Consider the following 18560-nt stretch of genomic DNA (forward strand, 5'->3'; position numbering starts at 1 on the left):
CGGACTTGGGATTCGATCCCGGGTCTCCAGGATCGCGCCCTGGGCCAAAGGCAGGCACTCAACCGCTGCGCCACCCAGGGATCCCAATTGACCTAATTTTAATTTTGTTTTGTCTCAGGGAATAAGCAGACCTGAAGAGGAAAGAGACAGGGAGAAATCAGTGGAGCAATTAGAACACACACACACCATTTATTAAGTTTACCGTCTTATATGGGCACAGTTTGTGGCACCTCAAAACAGTAACAAAGCTAACATTAAAGATCACTGGTTACAGATCACCATAACAAATATAATAATGAAAAAACTTGAAATATTGTGAGAGTTACCAAAATGTGACACAGAGACACAAAGTGAGCAAATGCTATTGGAAAAATGATACAGGCTCGATAGATGTTGCCACCAACATTCAAACTGTAAAAAACACATCTGTGAAGTGCAGTAAAGTAAAGCACAATAAAACAAGTATGCCTGTAATTCGCTGTATAAGCATGGATTTATTTCTGGGCTCTGTAGTCTGTTCCAACAATCTATGTGTTTGTTTCATGTCATAATAATATTGCTTTGATTGCTATAGCTTTGTAGCATATTTTGAAATCAGGAAGCATGATACCCCCAGCTTTTTTTTTCTTCCAACCAAATTCCTTAGAATCATTGCTCTGACTATTTGGGGTTTGCTGTGGTTCCATACAAATTTTGGGATTATTGGTTGTAGGTCCATGAAAAATGCCATTGATATTTTTTTCTGTTTTATTTTTTTAATTGAAGTGACAATAAAATAAAATTTTAAAAAAGTGACCGTTTTAATCAAACTTTTACTTTACAAATATAAAAATATAACCAAAACTTCAGTTTCTTTTATACATTTTCTGTAAGTGTAATGCCATAAAAATTCTCAAAGCCAAACCATAAATGATGCTAGTACACTAGGATGTAAACACAGTTACCAAAAGCTTTACGTTTTTATATGTTCTGATCTTTCCCTCAACAGAGAACATAATACATTTTTCCAATTTTTCTCTAGCCCTACAGTTACAATCCATCATTAAAATACAAATTACACCTAAACTGGCTTCATTAAGACTTACTTAGGCTTTATTCAGTTTTTTTTCCCCAAAAACAAGCTTGATAAATATGAGCTAATGTTTAAATGTATTTTATGGCTCAAGTCAAATTACAGTATTATGTTTCTCATCACATATCTGAACAACAAAGGCAAACTACCTGAAATGAGTCCAGTTTAACCCAAATAATAAGGGATGCAAAACAAGTGGAATAATTATAAAGAAATCAAACCTTTGCTATGGAAGTGGACTTGTAGTACAGTCAAAAACCATGAAGACTTCTCTGGGGAGGCAACATACAAACCACACATCCTCTGAAGCAGTCTTAGTGATAGGCCCATACTGTCCCAAACACCATGAACCAGTGAAAACATTAAGTTTGAGAAACTCCAACATGGAAAAGCTACTCCAAGCATTTCACCTCAAGTGACAGAGCAAGTACTTAAAAAACAAAGACATTGGGGCGCCTGGGTGGCTCAGCGGTTGAGCACCTGCCTTCAGCTCAGGGCATGATCCCAGGGTCCTGGGATCCAGTCCCACATCGGGCTCCCTGCATGGAGCTTGCCCCTCCCTCTGCCTATGTCTCTGTCTCTCTCTTTCTGTGTCTCTCATGAATAAATAAATTAAAATCTTAAAAAAAATCATTAAAAACCTGAGAGCTTAAGAGTCCCATAATTTAAGAGAGGCAATTTTACGTTGCTTGCTTGCTGGCCTGTTGAATTTAGAGGACCTCTACTTCTCACTTCAATTAAGCATGGAAGGAAACAGACTGGCTAATCTGGCTATGTTTTATCCAAATAAATACTAATTGAATGGAATGTGTTAATAAACAAAATAATAACAACCATATAAGCTAACATAAGACAATGATAAAAAAATAAGAAATCTCCTTGATCTGCTGTTAAAAGTATAAAATCATAAAATTATTCTAATGCCATTTTAAATATTATCTACTTATTAAAAAATCACAAGTCTTCATCACTTGGGAAAAAAAAACAAATTTCACTTTTCTTCAAAGGGGTATCAATTCTAAATGACTGAAAACATCTGAGTAAAACTTTTAGTTTTATCCCCCAAACAAGTATTTTCCAGTACCATTTAGTAGATTTATGTAGAATATGCACTACTTGGACTACTCAGGGAAAACAACATGACATATATTGTTCTTATACAATGCAAAAGAGGACTCTCATTTATAAACAAATCTGGAACACAGGAGGCATTCAAAACTACATATCAATCCATCAAGAGTTCACATTAAAATTATTCAGTATTTAATATGTAGAGAATTGGAATGCACAATTTAAGACTGTTAGTTCTTGAAGAAGTACAGTTAAGAATTTAAATACATTGAAACAATTGTTAAACAATCCCTTGTACCTTCTTCTAATGTTCTAGGAATACATCAGATTTAAATTCCCTAGTTCTACTATTTCCATCAGAAAATCTAAAACATGAGAGTATCAAGATACAGTTGTAGCTGACTAGTTCAAAGACAGCTTAAAAAAAAAAATCTGTGTGTTGTCAATTTTAGATTCAAAACCAGACCTTTTTAACATTGTAAAGTTAGGAACCCAGCCACCTTAAATCAAAGGTTTTTCTCACCTGGGCCCCAACATATAGATGACTGACTCAAGCACTTACTGCAAAGTATTGATCAAAAATTCATTTCTAGGTCAAAGCTTGTATTACAAAGAATATGAGTAGCCCAAATCAGATCTCTTCAACTTAAACAGCATTTTATAATATCAAGAAAAAGTCCACCTCTTCCCATCCTCCCCAAATGGCAAGCGCTAGTGCATCTGAAATGTGGTTACTACGGCTTTACACTTGGATGCTAAAGGCAACCATAGAAGGTGGGCTGGAGCAAGCTGTTTCCGTATCTGCCTTCTGCAACCTCGATAAGACTCAGCTAATCATTGAATCACCAGTAAAACTACAGTAAGTTATAAATATGCTAATATAAACCACAGGGACAGAATTATTAGCCCTTGAGGGAAGAGGACTATCCAGAATTAGTGGCTTTTTCAAAGGAAATCAGAAGTCATTTTTGGTCCTAGAGTCTGGTGCTCATCTACTATTAAGCATAAACATGGTCACAATCACTACTTGACATATAACCTTGTGAAGGCTTGACAGGACTTCAGCTAAGTAAATTTGAACCTTTATTCATACAGTTGCTCTTGATCGGATTTTCTCAAGTCTAAATAAGGAAGAATTTACAATATGCCTTTCAATTCACCCAATATTCAGGAGACAAGGCCTGAATATTGGTATGATGATGATATAAGAATAATCAAAAGTTCACTTCTGTCAATCTCTTAAAAACTACAGGAATCTCTCTTAAGTAGCTGTATCTTACAAGATCTCCTTCTCATTAAGCCTATAGTCAATATACTTATAAGGCATACACGACATACTTGGACCATTAAGCAGTGACACAGCCAGCAAACTCCTTTGCTCTAAGATTCATTTTTTATTCCCCAAAACTTGATCCTAATGTAGCGGTGTTGTTTTAAAGAACTTTTTAAATTTGATATTTTCCCCTTCTTAGGCTGACAAAATCCATCCCCTATTCTGTCCTTAGATTTCAGTTGATTCAAATTATTCCAAAATGTTTTTGAAAAGGCTTGTCACTTGCTAAAAGCAAATTTTCCTTTCTATGGATATAAACTGAAGTAACTAACTTTGCAATCCAAGAGTTCAAAACCTAACACAGACCCATTTTTAAAAACTTCCTTCATAGATCACATTTTTTTAGGGCCCTAAGAATAACTAAAACACATAATTTCTCAACACAAATAATGAATACCCCCATTATATGAAGGAAAAGAGTCTCAGTCCACTCTCAATAGGTCTCTTTTTATATAAATTCCCATAAATTTCCCCAATCTAGCCAATTTGAATGGCTTCCCATATGTTTAAGATCTGTTGTTTGTGAACAAAGGTCTGAATATATCAATATGAAATGTACCAGTCAGTAATATACTGGGAGATCCGTTGTAGTATAACTCCAAGTATTTTATTTGGTTCAGGAGTTGCACCTTGGGACTCCATTAAGCAAATCTAATTCCCAAAAGTAAGAGAAGTTCCTCAATCACAATAGCCTAGAACCCAGTCTTGTTGGAGTATAATCCCAAAAAATGGCATCAAAACAAGGGTCCCAAATACTTGATTGCCCTAAACCTGCCATTGTCTCTTAATACCACCAGTCTAGAAGTGGGAGGGGGAGAAAAAAACAGTCCTCACCTGTAAGAATTTTACAAGTTTAATGTGGGAAAAAAATACAATTAGAAAGAAGTTCATATTCTTTAATGTTGTACAAAAAAGTAAGAGTAGAACCAAAAGTAAATTAAACATTATCACATTTGTTTACACCACTATCTAGTTCTTCATATTAACTTTACTATTCAAATAACAGAAAGTAGGTAGCAATTTAGGGATTGGGAAATAGATAAAAACCAAAAGAACTTTTCTACCAGGTTTATTCTACACTGTGTATAGCTGTGCTCACAGAGACGACTTCTTTTACTTCTCCACTGTGCAGGAATTCAGTTGTATATAAAATTGAACCTGCTCAGAAGCTGAGGGAGACTAGAAATGATGGGTCCATATCCTGGGGCATTGTCATACAATTCAAACAACGGTGCAGCTACAAGCTTGTAATTTTTAGGGACTGCAAACAAGGCTTTCTCTTGAAGTTGAACCAAAAACAACTTCTTATGTTCCTTAGGTTTTGTAATATGTGCAGGAATGTATGGATACTGAGGATGTTCAAAGTTTGGTCTCCACCAGTTACCAATGCAGTCATCAATGACCCAGTCTTGCAGGACTCCATCTTGACGACCCAGTATCTCAGTCATTAAGCGTTTTAGTCCTTCAACTTCATCTTCTCCTGGGTTAAGCTCACCACCAGATAATTTGAAGAAAGTTGTTCCCAGTTGTAGCAGTAACACATGTGGTAGCTGGTGCTCATGTACAATCAGAACCCCTTCTACAGTTCTTCTCATTCCAATTTTATCAAATTCCTCCCTCATGCGCTGAAATCTGGCTGCAACAGAGCTGTCCTTCTCATAGAGGGGCTCTTTTGTACCAAAAGTATAATTGGTAAGAGGGTACAGGTTGATGGTGCGTTCCAGGGTGTGGGTCCTAACACAGCCCTATACCCGATGTACTCAGAGACTCAGAGAACAGCACAAGAGAAATAAAGCAACGATCAGTAATGGGGCTTTTATTGTTCTGGGGTTTTTGTTTGCTTGTTGTGGCTTTGTCTCTTAGGAGTTGCCAAGTACCTAAGTATTCATGGCAGTAAGCTCTTTCACTGATGTTCACATTATAGCAGGAGTTGCCTTGTCAATCTCAGCAGAGGGAGTTACTAAGAAAGTTAAATTTTGTCAAGTAGTTCAAACCTGTTTATATTCAAGGAACATAGTGATCATAATGTTGGCTTCACTTTTAATAGTCTTAAATTGTTAGCTATTAAATATAAGTAAATGTGCATCATCAGAAAAGGTGTTCTAGGTAAAATTTATATATTATCTGGACATGTTTTTAAAATTTAGAATATACATGTCAGCCTTTAAACAGAATACTGACTCTACTATTAAGTCATGTACGTTAAAACAGGATAGTTTTGTACAATTAAGTCTTCTCTCCACATATAAATATCACGTGTAAAATTGCCTTATAAGTCTCCAAACTATCCTCTATCGATTCTACAGTTTCAAAGAGTAGTTTCAGAACTGTGTAATATAAATGTGCTTGAAAACCCTAGTCTTTTGTTCACTCATTCCATTTATATAATGGCACCTGTCTTTGGTTCTATTGTCTTATGCTCTCAAGAAGATTTTTATTCTTTTATAAACTGTGTACCTAATAATGATAAATATATCCGATAGTGATGTTTCAAAAAAAAAAAAAAAAAAGGAGGGTCTGCTGGATGTACTTGTTGCCCAACTGGTTGTCCTCCTCCCCCCCCCCCACCCCGTCCCGGGGCCAGCAGGTTTGCGAACCATTGTTGGCACCACAGACATGCTGGCGAGCTCAAGTACTGGCGGGGAGAAGAAGCAGGGCAGGCGGGGAGACTTTCCCTGCGCCGGTAGCGGTTCTTTGCATCCCCCTCAGCAGACGCCACCCTCCATTCACAGGAGAGCGCAAGAGGAGGCCACCATTGATATATTGATAGGAATTGCAACAGATCCAAAGATTGCTTTGGGTAGCATGTCCAATTTAGTTGAAATTATTTGTGAATCTAATAATGCTTTTTAATTCTTCCACCCATGCTGTTATAATGCTTCCACACTGATAGCATGTTGGGGCTAGATACGTGATTTATTTATTTATTTAAAAAAATTTTTTTTTAGATGCATTATTTATAACAAAAAACTTCTGCTTGAGTTTGGGGTTGTTTGTTTTCTGAAACCAATATAGAGGACAGGCCCTCCCACCTGCTTTTTAATTTGTTGTACAACATTTGTTTATTTGTCAACAGAAGCTCTAGTGTTCTTGGCAAGTCTGAAAAATATGTTTCTCAGAAATCATAAAAGAAATATCAAGCAGCCTTTTCATGCTCTGAACAATCTGCTCAGAAAAACACAGAGTAGGGAATGGCAAGTAGGAAGCCTAGACTCAGAGCGGGAGTCTGAGGAGTAAAAGATTAATTGTAAAAAGGCACAGATACCACCCATCTATTACCTATAAGTTTGGTATTACATTGGACCCTCTGCATATGTCTGTTGGATGAATAAGAATTTAAAAAGTCAAGGACAGGGGATGCCTAGGTGGCTCAGTGGTTTAGGGCCTGCCTCTGGCCCAAGGCCTGATCCTGAAGTTCCTGGATCGAGTCCCACATTGGACTCCCTTCATGGAGCCTGCTTCTCCCTCTGCCTGTGTCTCTGCCTCTCTTTCTCTCTCTCTCTCTCTCTCTTTCTGTGTCTCTCATAAATAAATTTTAAAAATCTTTAAAAAATAAAAAGTCAAGGACAGAACTCAGGTATGGGTAGTGGAAGAAAGGTCATATATTATGTATAAATCTGTGAAGCCTTGAATTACAAAAAATAACGTCATTTGTCATCCTAGAATCATAGATATTAGAATAAAGAGTTAGATTAGAAAGTCATATTTTTACCTATAGCCAACATAGGCCTCTCTGATAAAGAAAAGGAAGGAAACAGCAAATTTATAAGGTACATTATGAAAGACCTGAAAATATACTTATTTTTCACTTAAAAATAAAATGAAATGAGCACTTATTGTAGGCAAATAATCTATATAGTAGATATTTAATATATGTGCTAAATAATTTTTCTTTTGCAAAATTATTTTAGCTCTCTGAGCAAATGGCTGTCTTGGGCATTCATTTTTAGACCTCTTATATTCAATCATCTGATATTTATTTATTACATTTATTTTTTAAAAGATTTTATTTATTTGTCTGAGAGAGTGAGAGGGAGCATGAGCAGGGAGGAGAGGCAGAGGGAGAGGGAGGAGCAGACTCCCTGCTAAGCAGGGATACTATGAGGGGTTCCATTCCAGGACCCTGAGGTCATGACATAACCTGAAAACACTTAACCGACTGAGCCACCTAGGCACTCCTCAATCATCTGATTTTTAGAATATAGATTATAACTTTAAAATTTACCATGTGGCTTTAAAATAAAGCATTAAAATGACTTTTAGAATGATTTATTGGATGCAAATATTAATATAACTTTTTAGGAATTTTTTATTTAGAAACAAAAATTAGATTTTTAAAATTTATGTAAAATGTCACAGTATAACACAAATAAGCAATATTTGCAAGAAATAGAAATCATGTTTTAAAAGAAATCACACAAAAAAAAATAAAATAAAAGAAATCACACTGAAATTTAGCCTTTTAAAACTTGATGAAAATCTTCACTTGCATCTCAGAGTTTATACCATAATGTAGTAAATGAACACTTAAAAAATAAGCAGGAAAAATGTTAAACACAAAAATGAATACATAGATGAATGCACAATTTCCTATATTCTCAATGGATCACAATAATCTCCAGTGTTATGTTCTAGAATGTGTAAATGTGATAACAATTACTATTATTTCTTTTGGGGACAGATTGTATCTTTATTGATGAGAAGACTACTATAACTTCTTCCTTCCTTATCCTGTCCTTCCTCATTGCTTTTTAAATTACTCTTCAGCTTCTACTGTTGCTGCCGAAGATGATTTTGTGGAAAATACTTCAAACTTTTAGAGAATTTGAAGGTTCTAGCTGCTAGATGAAGATAAGCTTTGAAAAGCTGCAACACTTTTAGGGAATTCATACTGGTGGTTTCCAAGGCACAACCAGCTGGCCTGATGGGTGCCAGCTCACCATTTCATACATGTGTTTTGTCCTAAAGCCTGAATATATTCCCTCAAGTTGATAATTGCTTCAAATTCCACCAGTTTATTTGAGTTATAAAAACAAATACTTTGGGGACATGTAGAGTGTGTTAGAGAAACTAGAACAGATTGATTTTTTTAAAAAGATTTTATTTATTCATGAGAGACACAGGGGGGAGAGAGAGAGAGAGAGAGAGAGAGAGAGAGAGGCAGAGGGAGAAGTAGGCTCCATGCAGGGAGCCTGATGTGGGATTCGATCCTGGGACTCCAAGATCATGGCCTGGGCCGAAGGCAGGCGCTAAACCACTGAGCCACCCAGGGATCCCCTCAGATTGATTTTTTGCTAGGAACTAAAATCAGATTGCATTCAGGGAATGGGAGTTTATAGAGAAAGTAATTCTGGCGTACAAGTGGTGTGGCACTATGTAGGGTGTCCTTCAGCAAGCATCCATAGAGTCCCAGAATGGGCTGTTTTAGGGCTCTGTAAAAAGCAAGGTGAATGGGCATCTATGGGACATTTTAAAAAGGGTCTATCCTATGCCTGGGAAAGGAATGGCTGAATCAGAAATTCCATGGTCAAGGTTTAGGGAGGAATAGGAATAGAGGAATTTAGGGCTTCAGTGGTGACCAATTTGCAAAGAAAGAAATAAATTGCAAGATAGTTGAAAAAGATAGTAAAGTTCCATTTTTCCTTCCCTTACACCTAAATTACTTATTCTCTGTTCTCAGGAATTAAGCATGATATAGTGTTGTTCTCACTATACTTCAGTTGTCTTAATGATTTAAAAAATTAGCCTTTTGTTGAGGAGACTGGGAACCTAACCCCGGTTTTGTGTGTATTATAAATTCCAAACAACAAACCCTCCAGACTTCCAACAGAAAATGTCTTAGAAAGGCAAATAAGATACTTCATCATCTACCCTTATTTTAGGATAAATCTGCATTCTCTCATTATCATTAGTCAGATGAAATGTTTATAGTTCTGGGAACATGTAAGGAAATATGGGTTTCGGCATTTGCTCAAATCCTCTACTCCCCACCCTCACTCTTACCCATACCCTCAACTTAGTTTGGGATGTATTTCCTAGATTAGGTGATTGGGAAACTGACTCATTTTTTAAGACAACAGCTCATTTTTCAGCTTTTTATGACTACCCAAGAAGAACTGGCTATTCTCCTTATCACACCCCTAGACATCCTATTTCTCCTTTTACAGTATCTAAAATATTTCATTGCTCTTCCTTATTTTCATATCTTTCTTCTCCTATTAGAGGGTAAATTCTTTGGAATCAAAAACTGTGGTATGTTTGTCTTTGCATCCTCATGGTCTACCAAATTAAGTTCTTTCTCCAAATGAATGAATGAATCCATGGATGAATGAATCTATGAATGAATGAAGCAGCAGGCCTGCAATTCTCCTTTGGGATGTTACATATTCATGAATTGGAGCTGTCTACCTGCCAGGAATAATTCAGAAGTATGGTTTTGGCTCCCGTGTTACTCTTCCTCATAGAACAAAATAATCTTAAATAATCAGATGTGAAGATTGTAGGGAATCTAAGGGGGAAATTAAATCTTTTCATTTTTGAATTCTTGTGATGATTCAAGAAGTTCCAGCTACCTTATAAACATTCATAACCTGATTTCTGGGCTAGCAAATAACAAAATAAGACTCTGTTCATTCTGGCTGCATGACTACATGTATAGCAGGGGAAAAAAGAAAGGGAAGGGATCCCAAGCTAGGAATAATGGTTTGAAATAAATAAAGATGATGTACTTCCAATACAACCACTTAGGAACCTGCTAGAAATTTTGAAACAAAATAAAAATTAGAGCTTGCTTCTGGATTGCTGTAAGCCACATAAGATTCTCTAGATAATTTGAAAACTTCCAATGAAAAGTAGCTCAGAATTTATGCAATGTACTCCTTCTCTTCAGAACTGTTGTTTTTGCAGAATTAAAGGAGAAATTTGACCTTGACTGCATTCCTGAAGGCCATGCCTAATCTAATTTATTCCCTGTGGAACTGCATAAGGAAGAATTGGTGGAGTCCGCTGGCCAGGTCTGCCACCACAATACTTTCTTCAGAAAGATTTGCCATCTGGAAAATGCATGATTCAGCTTCACTGGCACAAGTACATCATATGTAGGAAACAGAAGAACAATGATATTAACTGAACAAGCTTCAAAATAAATACAAAATATTTGTACAAGAATGCTAACCAGCTGCTGAAAAGTGAATATATCTAAATGGCTTTCATCTTGATGGTTCAGGCACTCCATTTCGGTCTGCTTTTATTTTTAGAAGAATTTAGTTATTTTTCAATGTGGGGAGTATAAAGAAAAAGAATAGGTAAATGTACAGTGTAAATAAAAGCAGATATCCAGAGGGAGGGAAGCCTGAAATACTGTAATTCTAAAATTAGAAAATTTATTTTTTTCCCTGAGTAATTTTAACCATAAGAATTTCACCACAAAAAAATAAATAAATAAATAAATAAATAAATAAATAAATAAAAAGAATTTCACCACAAACAACTGAAAAACTGTGATAATAAGCTCCTGCTCTCAGTGTTAGTGCTAAGCGTGAAATGCTTACCTTGCATGACATCAGAACAGCAAGCTTTAGAGACAGACACTGTTAATACTCTGAAAGGTTGTTCACTCTCTGGTGTGAAACTAAATTTTTTTTAATAAATTTATTTTTTATTGGTGTTCAATTTACCAACATACAGAATAACACCCAGTGCTTATCCTGTCAAGTGCCCCCCCAGTGCCCGTTACCCATTCACCCCTACCCCCGCCCTCCTCCCCTTCCACCACCCCTAGTTCATTTCCCAGAGTTAGGAGTCTTTACGTTCTGTCTCCCTTTCTGATATTTCCCACATATTTCTTCTCCCTTACCTTACATTCCCTTTCACTATTATTTATATTCCCCAAATGAATGAGAACATATAATGTTTGTCCTTCTCCAATTGACTTACTTCACTCAGCATAATACCCTCCAGTTCCATCCACGTTGAAGCAAATAGTGGGTATTTGTCATTTCTAATAGCTGAGTAATATTCCATTGTATACATAAACCACATCTTCTTTATCCATTCATCTTTCGATGGACACCGAGGCTCCTTCCACAGTTTGGCTATTGTGGCCATTGCTGCTAGAAACATCGGGGTGCAGGTGTCCTGGCGTTTCATTGCATCTGTATCTTTGGGGTAAGTCCCCAACAGTGCAATTGCTGGGGCGTAGGGCAGGTCTATTTTTAACTCTTTGAGGAACCTCCACACAGTTTTCCAGAGTGGCTGCACCAGTTCACATTCCCACCAACAGTGTAAGAGGGTTCCCTTTTCTCCGCATCCTCTCCAACATTTGTTGTTTCCTGCCTTGTTAATTTCCCCCATTCTCACTGGGTGATGTGGCATCTCATTGTGGTTTTGATTTGTATTTCCCTGATGGCAAGTGATGCAGAGCATTTTCTCATGTGCATGTTGGCCATGTCTATGTCTTCCTCTGTGAGATTTCTCTTCATGTCTTTTGCCCATTTCATGATTTGATTGTTTGTTTCTTTGGTGTTGAGTTTGATGAGTTCTTTATAGATCTTGGAAACTAGCCCTTTATCTGATACGTCATTTGCAAATATCTTCTCCCATTCTCTAGGTTGTCTTTTAGTTTTGTTGACTGTATCCTTTGCTGTGCAAAAGCTTCTTATCTTGATGAAGCAAAAGTTCATTTTTGCTTTTGTTTCTTTTGCCTTCGTGGATATATCTTGCAAGAAGTTACTGTGGCCGAGTTCAAAAAGGGTGTTGCCTGTGTTCTCCTCTAGGATTTTGATGGAATCTTGTCTCACATTTAGATCTTTCATCCATTTTGAGTTTATCTTTGTGTATGGTGAAAGAGAGTGACTTTTATGGGGAGGAGTATTAGGGTAACAGCAGACCTCTCCACAGAGACCTGGCAGGCCAGAAAGAGCTGGCAGGATATATGCAGGGTCCTAAATGAAAAGAACACGCAACCAAGAATACTTTATCCAGCAAGGCTCTCATTCAAAATGGAAGGAGAGATAAAGGGCTTCCAAGACAGGCAGGAACTGAAAGAATATGTGACCTCCAAACCAGCTCTGCAAGAAATTTTAAGGGGGACTCTTAAAATTATCCTTTAAGAAGTTCAGTGGAACAATCCACAAAAACAAGGACTGAATAGATATCATGGTGACACTAAGCTCATATCTCTCAATAGTAACTCTGAACGTGAACGGGCTTAATGACCCCATCAAAAGGCGCAGGGTTTCAGATTGGATAAAAAAGCAGGACCCATCTATTTGCTGTCTACAAGAGACTCATTTTAGACAGAAGGACACCTACAGCCTGAAAATAAAAGGTTGGAGAACCATTTACCATTCGAATGGTCCTCAAAAGAAAGCAGGGGTAGCCATCCTTATATCAGATAAACTAAAATTTACCCCAAAGACTGTAGTGAGAGATGAAGAGGGACATTATATCATACTTAAAGGATCTATCCAACAAGAGGACTTAACAATCCTCAATATATATGCCCCGAATGTGGGAGCTGCCAAATATATAAACCAATTAATAACCAAAGTGAAGAAATACTTAGATAATAATACACATATACTTGGTGACTTCAATCTAGCTCTTTCTATACTCGATAGGTCTTCTAAGCACAACATCTCCAAAGAAACGAGAGCTTTAAATGATACACTGGACCAGATGGATTTCACAGATATCTACAGAACTTTACATCCAAACTCAACTGAGTACACATTCTTCTCAAGTGCATATGTAACTTTCTCCAGAATAGACCACATACTGGGTCACAAATCGGGTCTGAACCAATACCAAAAGATTGGGATCGTCCCCTGCATATTCTCAGACCATAATGCCTTGAAATTAGAACTAAATCACAACAAGAAGTTTGGAAGGACCTCAAACACGTGGAGGTTAAGGACCATCCTGCTAAAAGATAAAAGGGTCAACCAGGAAATTAAGGAAGAATTAAAAAGATTCATGGAAACTAATGAGAATGAAGATACAACCGTTCAAAATCTTTGGGAGGCAGCCAAAGCAGTCCTGAGGGGGAAATACATCGCAATACAAGCATCCATTCAAAAACTGGAAAGAACTCAAATACAAAAGCTAACCTTACACATAAAGGAGCTAGAGAAAAAACAGCAAATAGATCCTACACCCAGCAGAAGAAGAGAGTTAATAAAGATTCGAGCAGAACTCAACGAAATCGAGACCAGAAGAACTGTGGAACAGATCAACAGAACCAGGAGTTGGTTCTTTGAAAGAATTAATAAGATAGATAAACCGTTAGCCAGCCTTATTAAAAAGAAGAGAGAGAAGACTCAAATTAATAAAATTTTTATCAAGTAACACCTCAGATGACTGGTTTTCATGTTTATTTTTCATAGGTCTTTAAGCCCCCATAAATGCACCAACTATCAGGCATATATTCCTGATACATAAACACACACTTTATCAGGCACAAGGACACAACTTCTCAGCTAATATTCATCATCTTTATCATCATCATCCCATCATAATTAATTCAGTGATAGTGTATTTATTGAGCACTGTAAAAATTTCAGCAATTCTAAAATGCATGTTTTTTTCACATTTTAACATCTTGGATGTCAGAATGTGTCTTTCAACCAATTTTGTCTTAAAATTATCATCAGTCAGATAGTAAACATGGCATACTTGTTTTATTTGATATTTTTGGAAATATTATAAAAGAATCAGCATGAAAATATGTTCAGTGAGTGCCATCAACTTGAACTAACCACCCTGGATACAATGATAAAGTCCTTTAAGAAGTACTGTATGACATTGAAAAGAATGTTTTGTGGAAAAATACCAAATCAATGAATTTGATTCTAAAAGAAATTCAGAATGTTCTGAATACCTTAGCCAAATTTCTTTATTTATATTTTCCTTTTTATTTACACAAGAGTGATATATGATAAAAACAAGGAATTGGCCTACATGACTATGGAAGCCAAGATATCCCACGATCTGCAATCAGTAAGCTGAACATCCAGGAGAGTAGATGTATACTTCCAGTCTGACATCGAAGACCTGAGATTGAGGAGAACTGATGGTAGAGTCCGAAAGCCAGCAGGCTCAATACTCAAGAAGAGCTGATGTTTTAGTCTGAGTCCAAAAGCTGGAAAAGACCAATGCTTCAGCTCAAGCAGTCAGGCAGGACGGGTCCCCTCTTACTGGGAGGTTCAACTTTTCTGTTCTAATCATGCAATCAAACTGATTGGATGAAGGCTATCCATGTTAAGGAAGGCAAGCTACTTTACTCAGTCTACCAATTCTAATGTTTATATCATCTGAAAGCACCTTCATTTGATATACCCAGAATATTGTTTAACCAAATATCTAGGCAACCCATGGCCCAGTCAAATCGATGCATAAAATAAGCCATTAGTAGTCCTGCCTAAACTATACTGTTGTAGTTGTACATTAATCTTAGAGCATGGGAATAGTAAGTGACATCCTAAGGGGTCTCCTGGAATACTTCTGTATGTGTTCCAGATATACTTTTTCTTACTTCTATTGTAGAATAGTAGTCTGATTTCCCCTTGGTGATCAAGATCAATCACCTTAGCCAGCACAGTGACTCCTTTCTTTGTGTATTGATTTAAAGGTGTGAAGAGACCAAAACTGTCAGGTGGAAGTCATAAATTCTAGTTCAATGGAATCGTTGCTGTCTTCTGGTGGAGGCATCCCTCCCTTTGGAACTAAGATCTCCAGGTCAGTAGAGCATAGGTTTGGGGAACAGGAAGCACAAATTTTGCTAGTGTATAGCTAGAGGTAATAGTGAGTGGTGCCACTTCCATTTCCACTACTTGATTCCTAGAGCTGTGAATTCTGGCTATGGGAGAAACAATATCATATATTGGACACTGATGGAGAGCATATATAAGGTTCTGGAGAACCTGACCCCAACCCTGCAAGGTATTACTAGCTGCTGGTGATGTAAATGAGTCTCAAATGAATCCAGCATTTTAGTGAGCTAGCTGTTGCAGGATGGTAGGGAGCATGATAAGCCTAGAATTTCATGAGCATGGGCCCATTGTCACACTTCTTTTACTGTGAAGTGAGTTTCTTGATCAGAAGCAATGCTGTTCAGAATACTATTATGGTGGATAAGGCATTCTGTAAGTGTGTGGATGGTAGTTTTGGCAGAAGCATTGTATACAAGGAAGGCAAATCCATATTTGGAATAACTATCTAGTCCAGTAAGAACAAAACACTGCCCTTTCTACACTGGAAGGAGTCCAATGTAATCAGCTTCCCACCAGCTACCTGACTGACCCTGGGGAATGGTTCATATCAGGGACTCAGTAATGGCCATAGTCTGGTTGACCTTGGTAAATGGAAGACCATGTTGCTAAGTCCATGCATAAATTCTATCTTTATCACCATAAGCCACTTTGTTCATGGGCACATTGGGTGGTGACAAGGGTGTCTGAGGAATAAGGCTGAGTGGCATCCATAAAATGGGTCATCCTATCCACTTGATAATTGAAACTATCCTTTGCTAAGGGCATTCTTTGGTAAGCACTTACAAGGACACAAATATCTTCATTTTTTCCCCCATTCAGAGAGGTCTGTTAACATATCTCTTCCTCAAACTTCCTTGTAACCAATTTTCCAATTATGTTCCTTCTAATCCCTAATTATCCAGCCAAACCATTGGCCACAGCCTATGAATTCTATATAATTGCACATATGGCCATTTCTTCTTTCAAAGAAAGTGAACAACCAGGTGCACTACTTAAAATTCTATCCACTGGAAGAATTTCTCTTCACCACTGTCCTTTAAGAATATCCCAGGAGGGAGCTATTGCTTTCCACTTTAGGGTTGTACCTGGTCTATGATGTAGAATGGTTTGTAAATCAGGCCTAAGTCTTTTCATCCTCTTTCTCTCAAGTAATCATAGGTTACTCATGAGGCCATAGGAGGTCTAGGAGAGAAAAGGCTTTTTGTAACACTTCATATAACTTACTTGTGCCTTCTTAGGCCCAATCAAGTATATACCACATACGTTTGATTGTGGAGTACTACTGTGCACACCCAACTTTAGTGCTTCCTGGATCAAATAACATCTACTTAATGATGGACAACTTAGGTCACATGTTAACTTGATGGTCAATGGTCAAAGAGTCTCTACTACGGTCCAACAGCAAGGCAAAAGCTGCTTCTCAAAAAAGAAATAGTCATCTGTAGAAACTGGCTGAATTTTGTTCAAAAATCCTAAAGATCTGAACTGAGGTTTATCTGTAGGGGCCGGAAATTCACGCTAATATCCCAATCACCTTAAAACTCTGAATTCCTTCCTCTACATTAAATCCAGGCAATCTGGCATTTCTACTTTTCTTACTGTAGGCCTCCTTTTGGTCCATGTTTCAGCCAACCTAACAAACCATTAGAGTCTGTTCTAACTCTCTGAGCTGTGACATTAAATGCAGAATTTTTGCTTATCATATCATATCAATAAATTTGGCCTTATCCAACTTCATATTCCTTTTCTGTTTCACCTAGGACTGAGAGTCAGAATCCTGCAGGTGGTAACTTTGTCCTATTCATTCTTTGGTTAAGCATAGACACCAAATATCTGGGCAACCTATGGGCCAGTCCAGTTGATACACAAAACAAATCATTACAATGTTTATAAAATAAAAATTCTAAGTGACTAAAAACACATTGGGCTATAGTTTAGTTTGCATCCTTAAACTCATGTTATTTAGTTTCAAGAACCTGAATGAGTTGTGTCAGTTCAGCTGAATCTAGTTTACCCCAATGATAAATCAATACTTTAAAAAATAAATTTATTTATTTATATATATATATTTATTCATTTATTTATGCTATGGTAGGCAGAGAGCTTAATTTAGCTCTGTCTCTAGAATTTATATGAAGGTCTAGGACTAGAACCAATAAAAATTTTGGACAAAGAGGAATTTTGGGAGGGGCATTGTCAACCTTCTGTGTCATCTTAACTATTCCCTCTTAAAAAGATTCATTATTGCTAATGGTCACTGCATCATGGCTTAAAGGCAAAAGAAGGGTCTTTAAACTCAAAATATCTGATACAGCTAAAGATACCAAGCAGTACAAGTTCTGAGTATTTCAGCTATCTACTGACTGTGAAATAAATTACCCCAGAGCTTCTACCTTGAAACAAAATCAGTTTACTATCTTTAATGGTGTCTGTGGGTCAAGAATTTGGACAGAGCTTGGCTAGGTAGTTTTGGATTGAGGTCTTATTAACCAAGGGTAAATGGATGAGGTGGTGAATAGAACTGGAGCAAGGCCTGGTATCAGTCAGGAGATAACCGCACAGCTCTCTGGTCTTCACATGGTCTTTCAAATACACTACTTTAGGCTTCCTTACAGTCTGGTAGCTTTGGGGCAGATTGCTTACATGGTAGCTAGCTTTCCCATGGGTGAGTGTCCCAAGAGAACTAGCCAGAAGCTGCATCTCCCTTCATGATAAGACCTCATAGATTCACTTCCACCATAGTACTGAATCAAACAATCACAAAAGCACACTACTCTCTGGTGGGAAGACTGTCAAAACTTCTGTGCACATGTGTTAAAATCACCATGTTGAGCCACTAATAACGTCTCGTGGTTCAGAGCTTCTCTGAATGCCTATGGCTGAAAAGGTGGAAAAGGGCATACATGGATATGTGATATATGAGTTAGCTTATTTGTATTCTATATATATTATATGTATACAAGTTACTTATATGTCTATAGGTCAAAAGGAGTGCGTCAGGGATTATAAGTAAATAAATACTTAAATTTAAAAATTTATATGGAGTTTTTTCCATTGTATTTGAGGGTCTCTTAGGATAAGCATACATGTATTATGACTGTATGGGAATCTTGCTTGAATGATGAAACCACTCTATATTTCTATTTAAAGTCATTTTCCATGCTATTTTATTTAAATGGTTTGAAAATATTCAAGGGAAAAAGGCAGGGTCCCTTTAAAAATTGAAAGCAGATCCTTGGTAGATGTTACATTTATAAATGGCAAAGTAAATAAAGAAACCCACTTGATGATTAGGCATTGCTTATGATGGAGG

General features: G+C 37.1%; 1 protein-coding gene across 1 annotated transcript; it reads right to left on the reverse strand.

The window, feature by feature from the left end:
- Window positions 1–4529: 4529 nt before the first annotated feature.
- On the reverse strand, window positions 4530–16868 carry LOC144316700 (cleavage and polyadenylation specificity factor subunit 5-like). The gene is made up of 2 exons (XM_077902603.1): window positions 16782–16868; window positions 4530–5221 (listed from the first exon to the last, which is right to left on the reverse strand). Exons 1-2 carry the CDS (start codon window positions 16866–16868, stop codon window positions 4613–4615), a joined length of 696 nt encoding a protein of 231 aa, XP_077758729.1. The 3' UTR covers window positions 4530–4612.
- Window positions 16869–18560: the final 1692 nt, after the last annotated feature.

The sequence above is a fragment of the Canis aureus genome, chromosome 7, assembly GCF_053574225.1.
Source record: "Canis aureus isolate CA01 chromosome 7, VMU_Caureus_v.1.0, whole genome shotgun sequence".
NCBI classification, from domain to species: Eukaryota; Metazoa; Chordata; class Mammalia; order Carnivora; family Canidae; genus Canis; species Canis aureus.

Coding starts and splice junctions, on each gene's coding strand:
- LOC144316700 (XM_077902603.1), bottom strand. CDS start 16,868: ATGGACCAAAAGGAGGCCTACAGTAAGAAAAGTAGAAATGCCAGATTG. Junction 5,222..16,781: donor AAGGAATTCAGAGTTTTAAG/GTGATTGGGATA, acceptor CATCGGGTATAG/GGCTGTGTTAGGACCCACAC.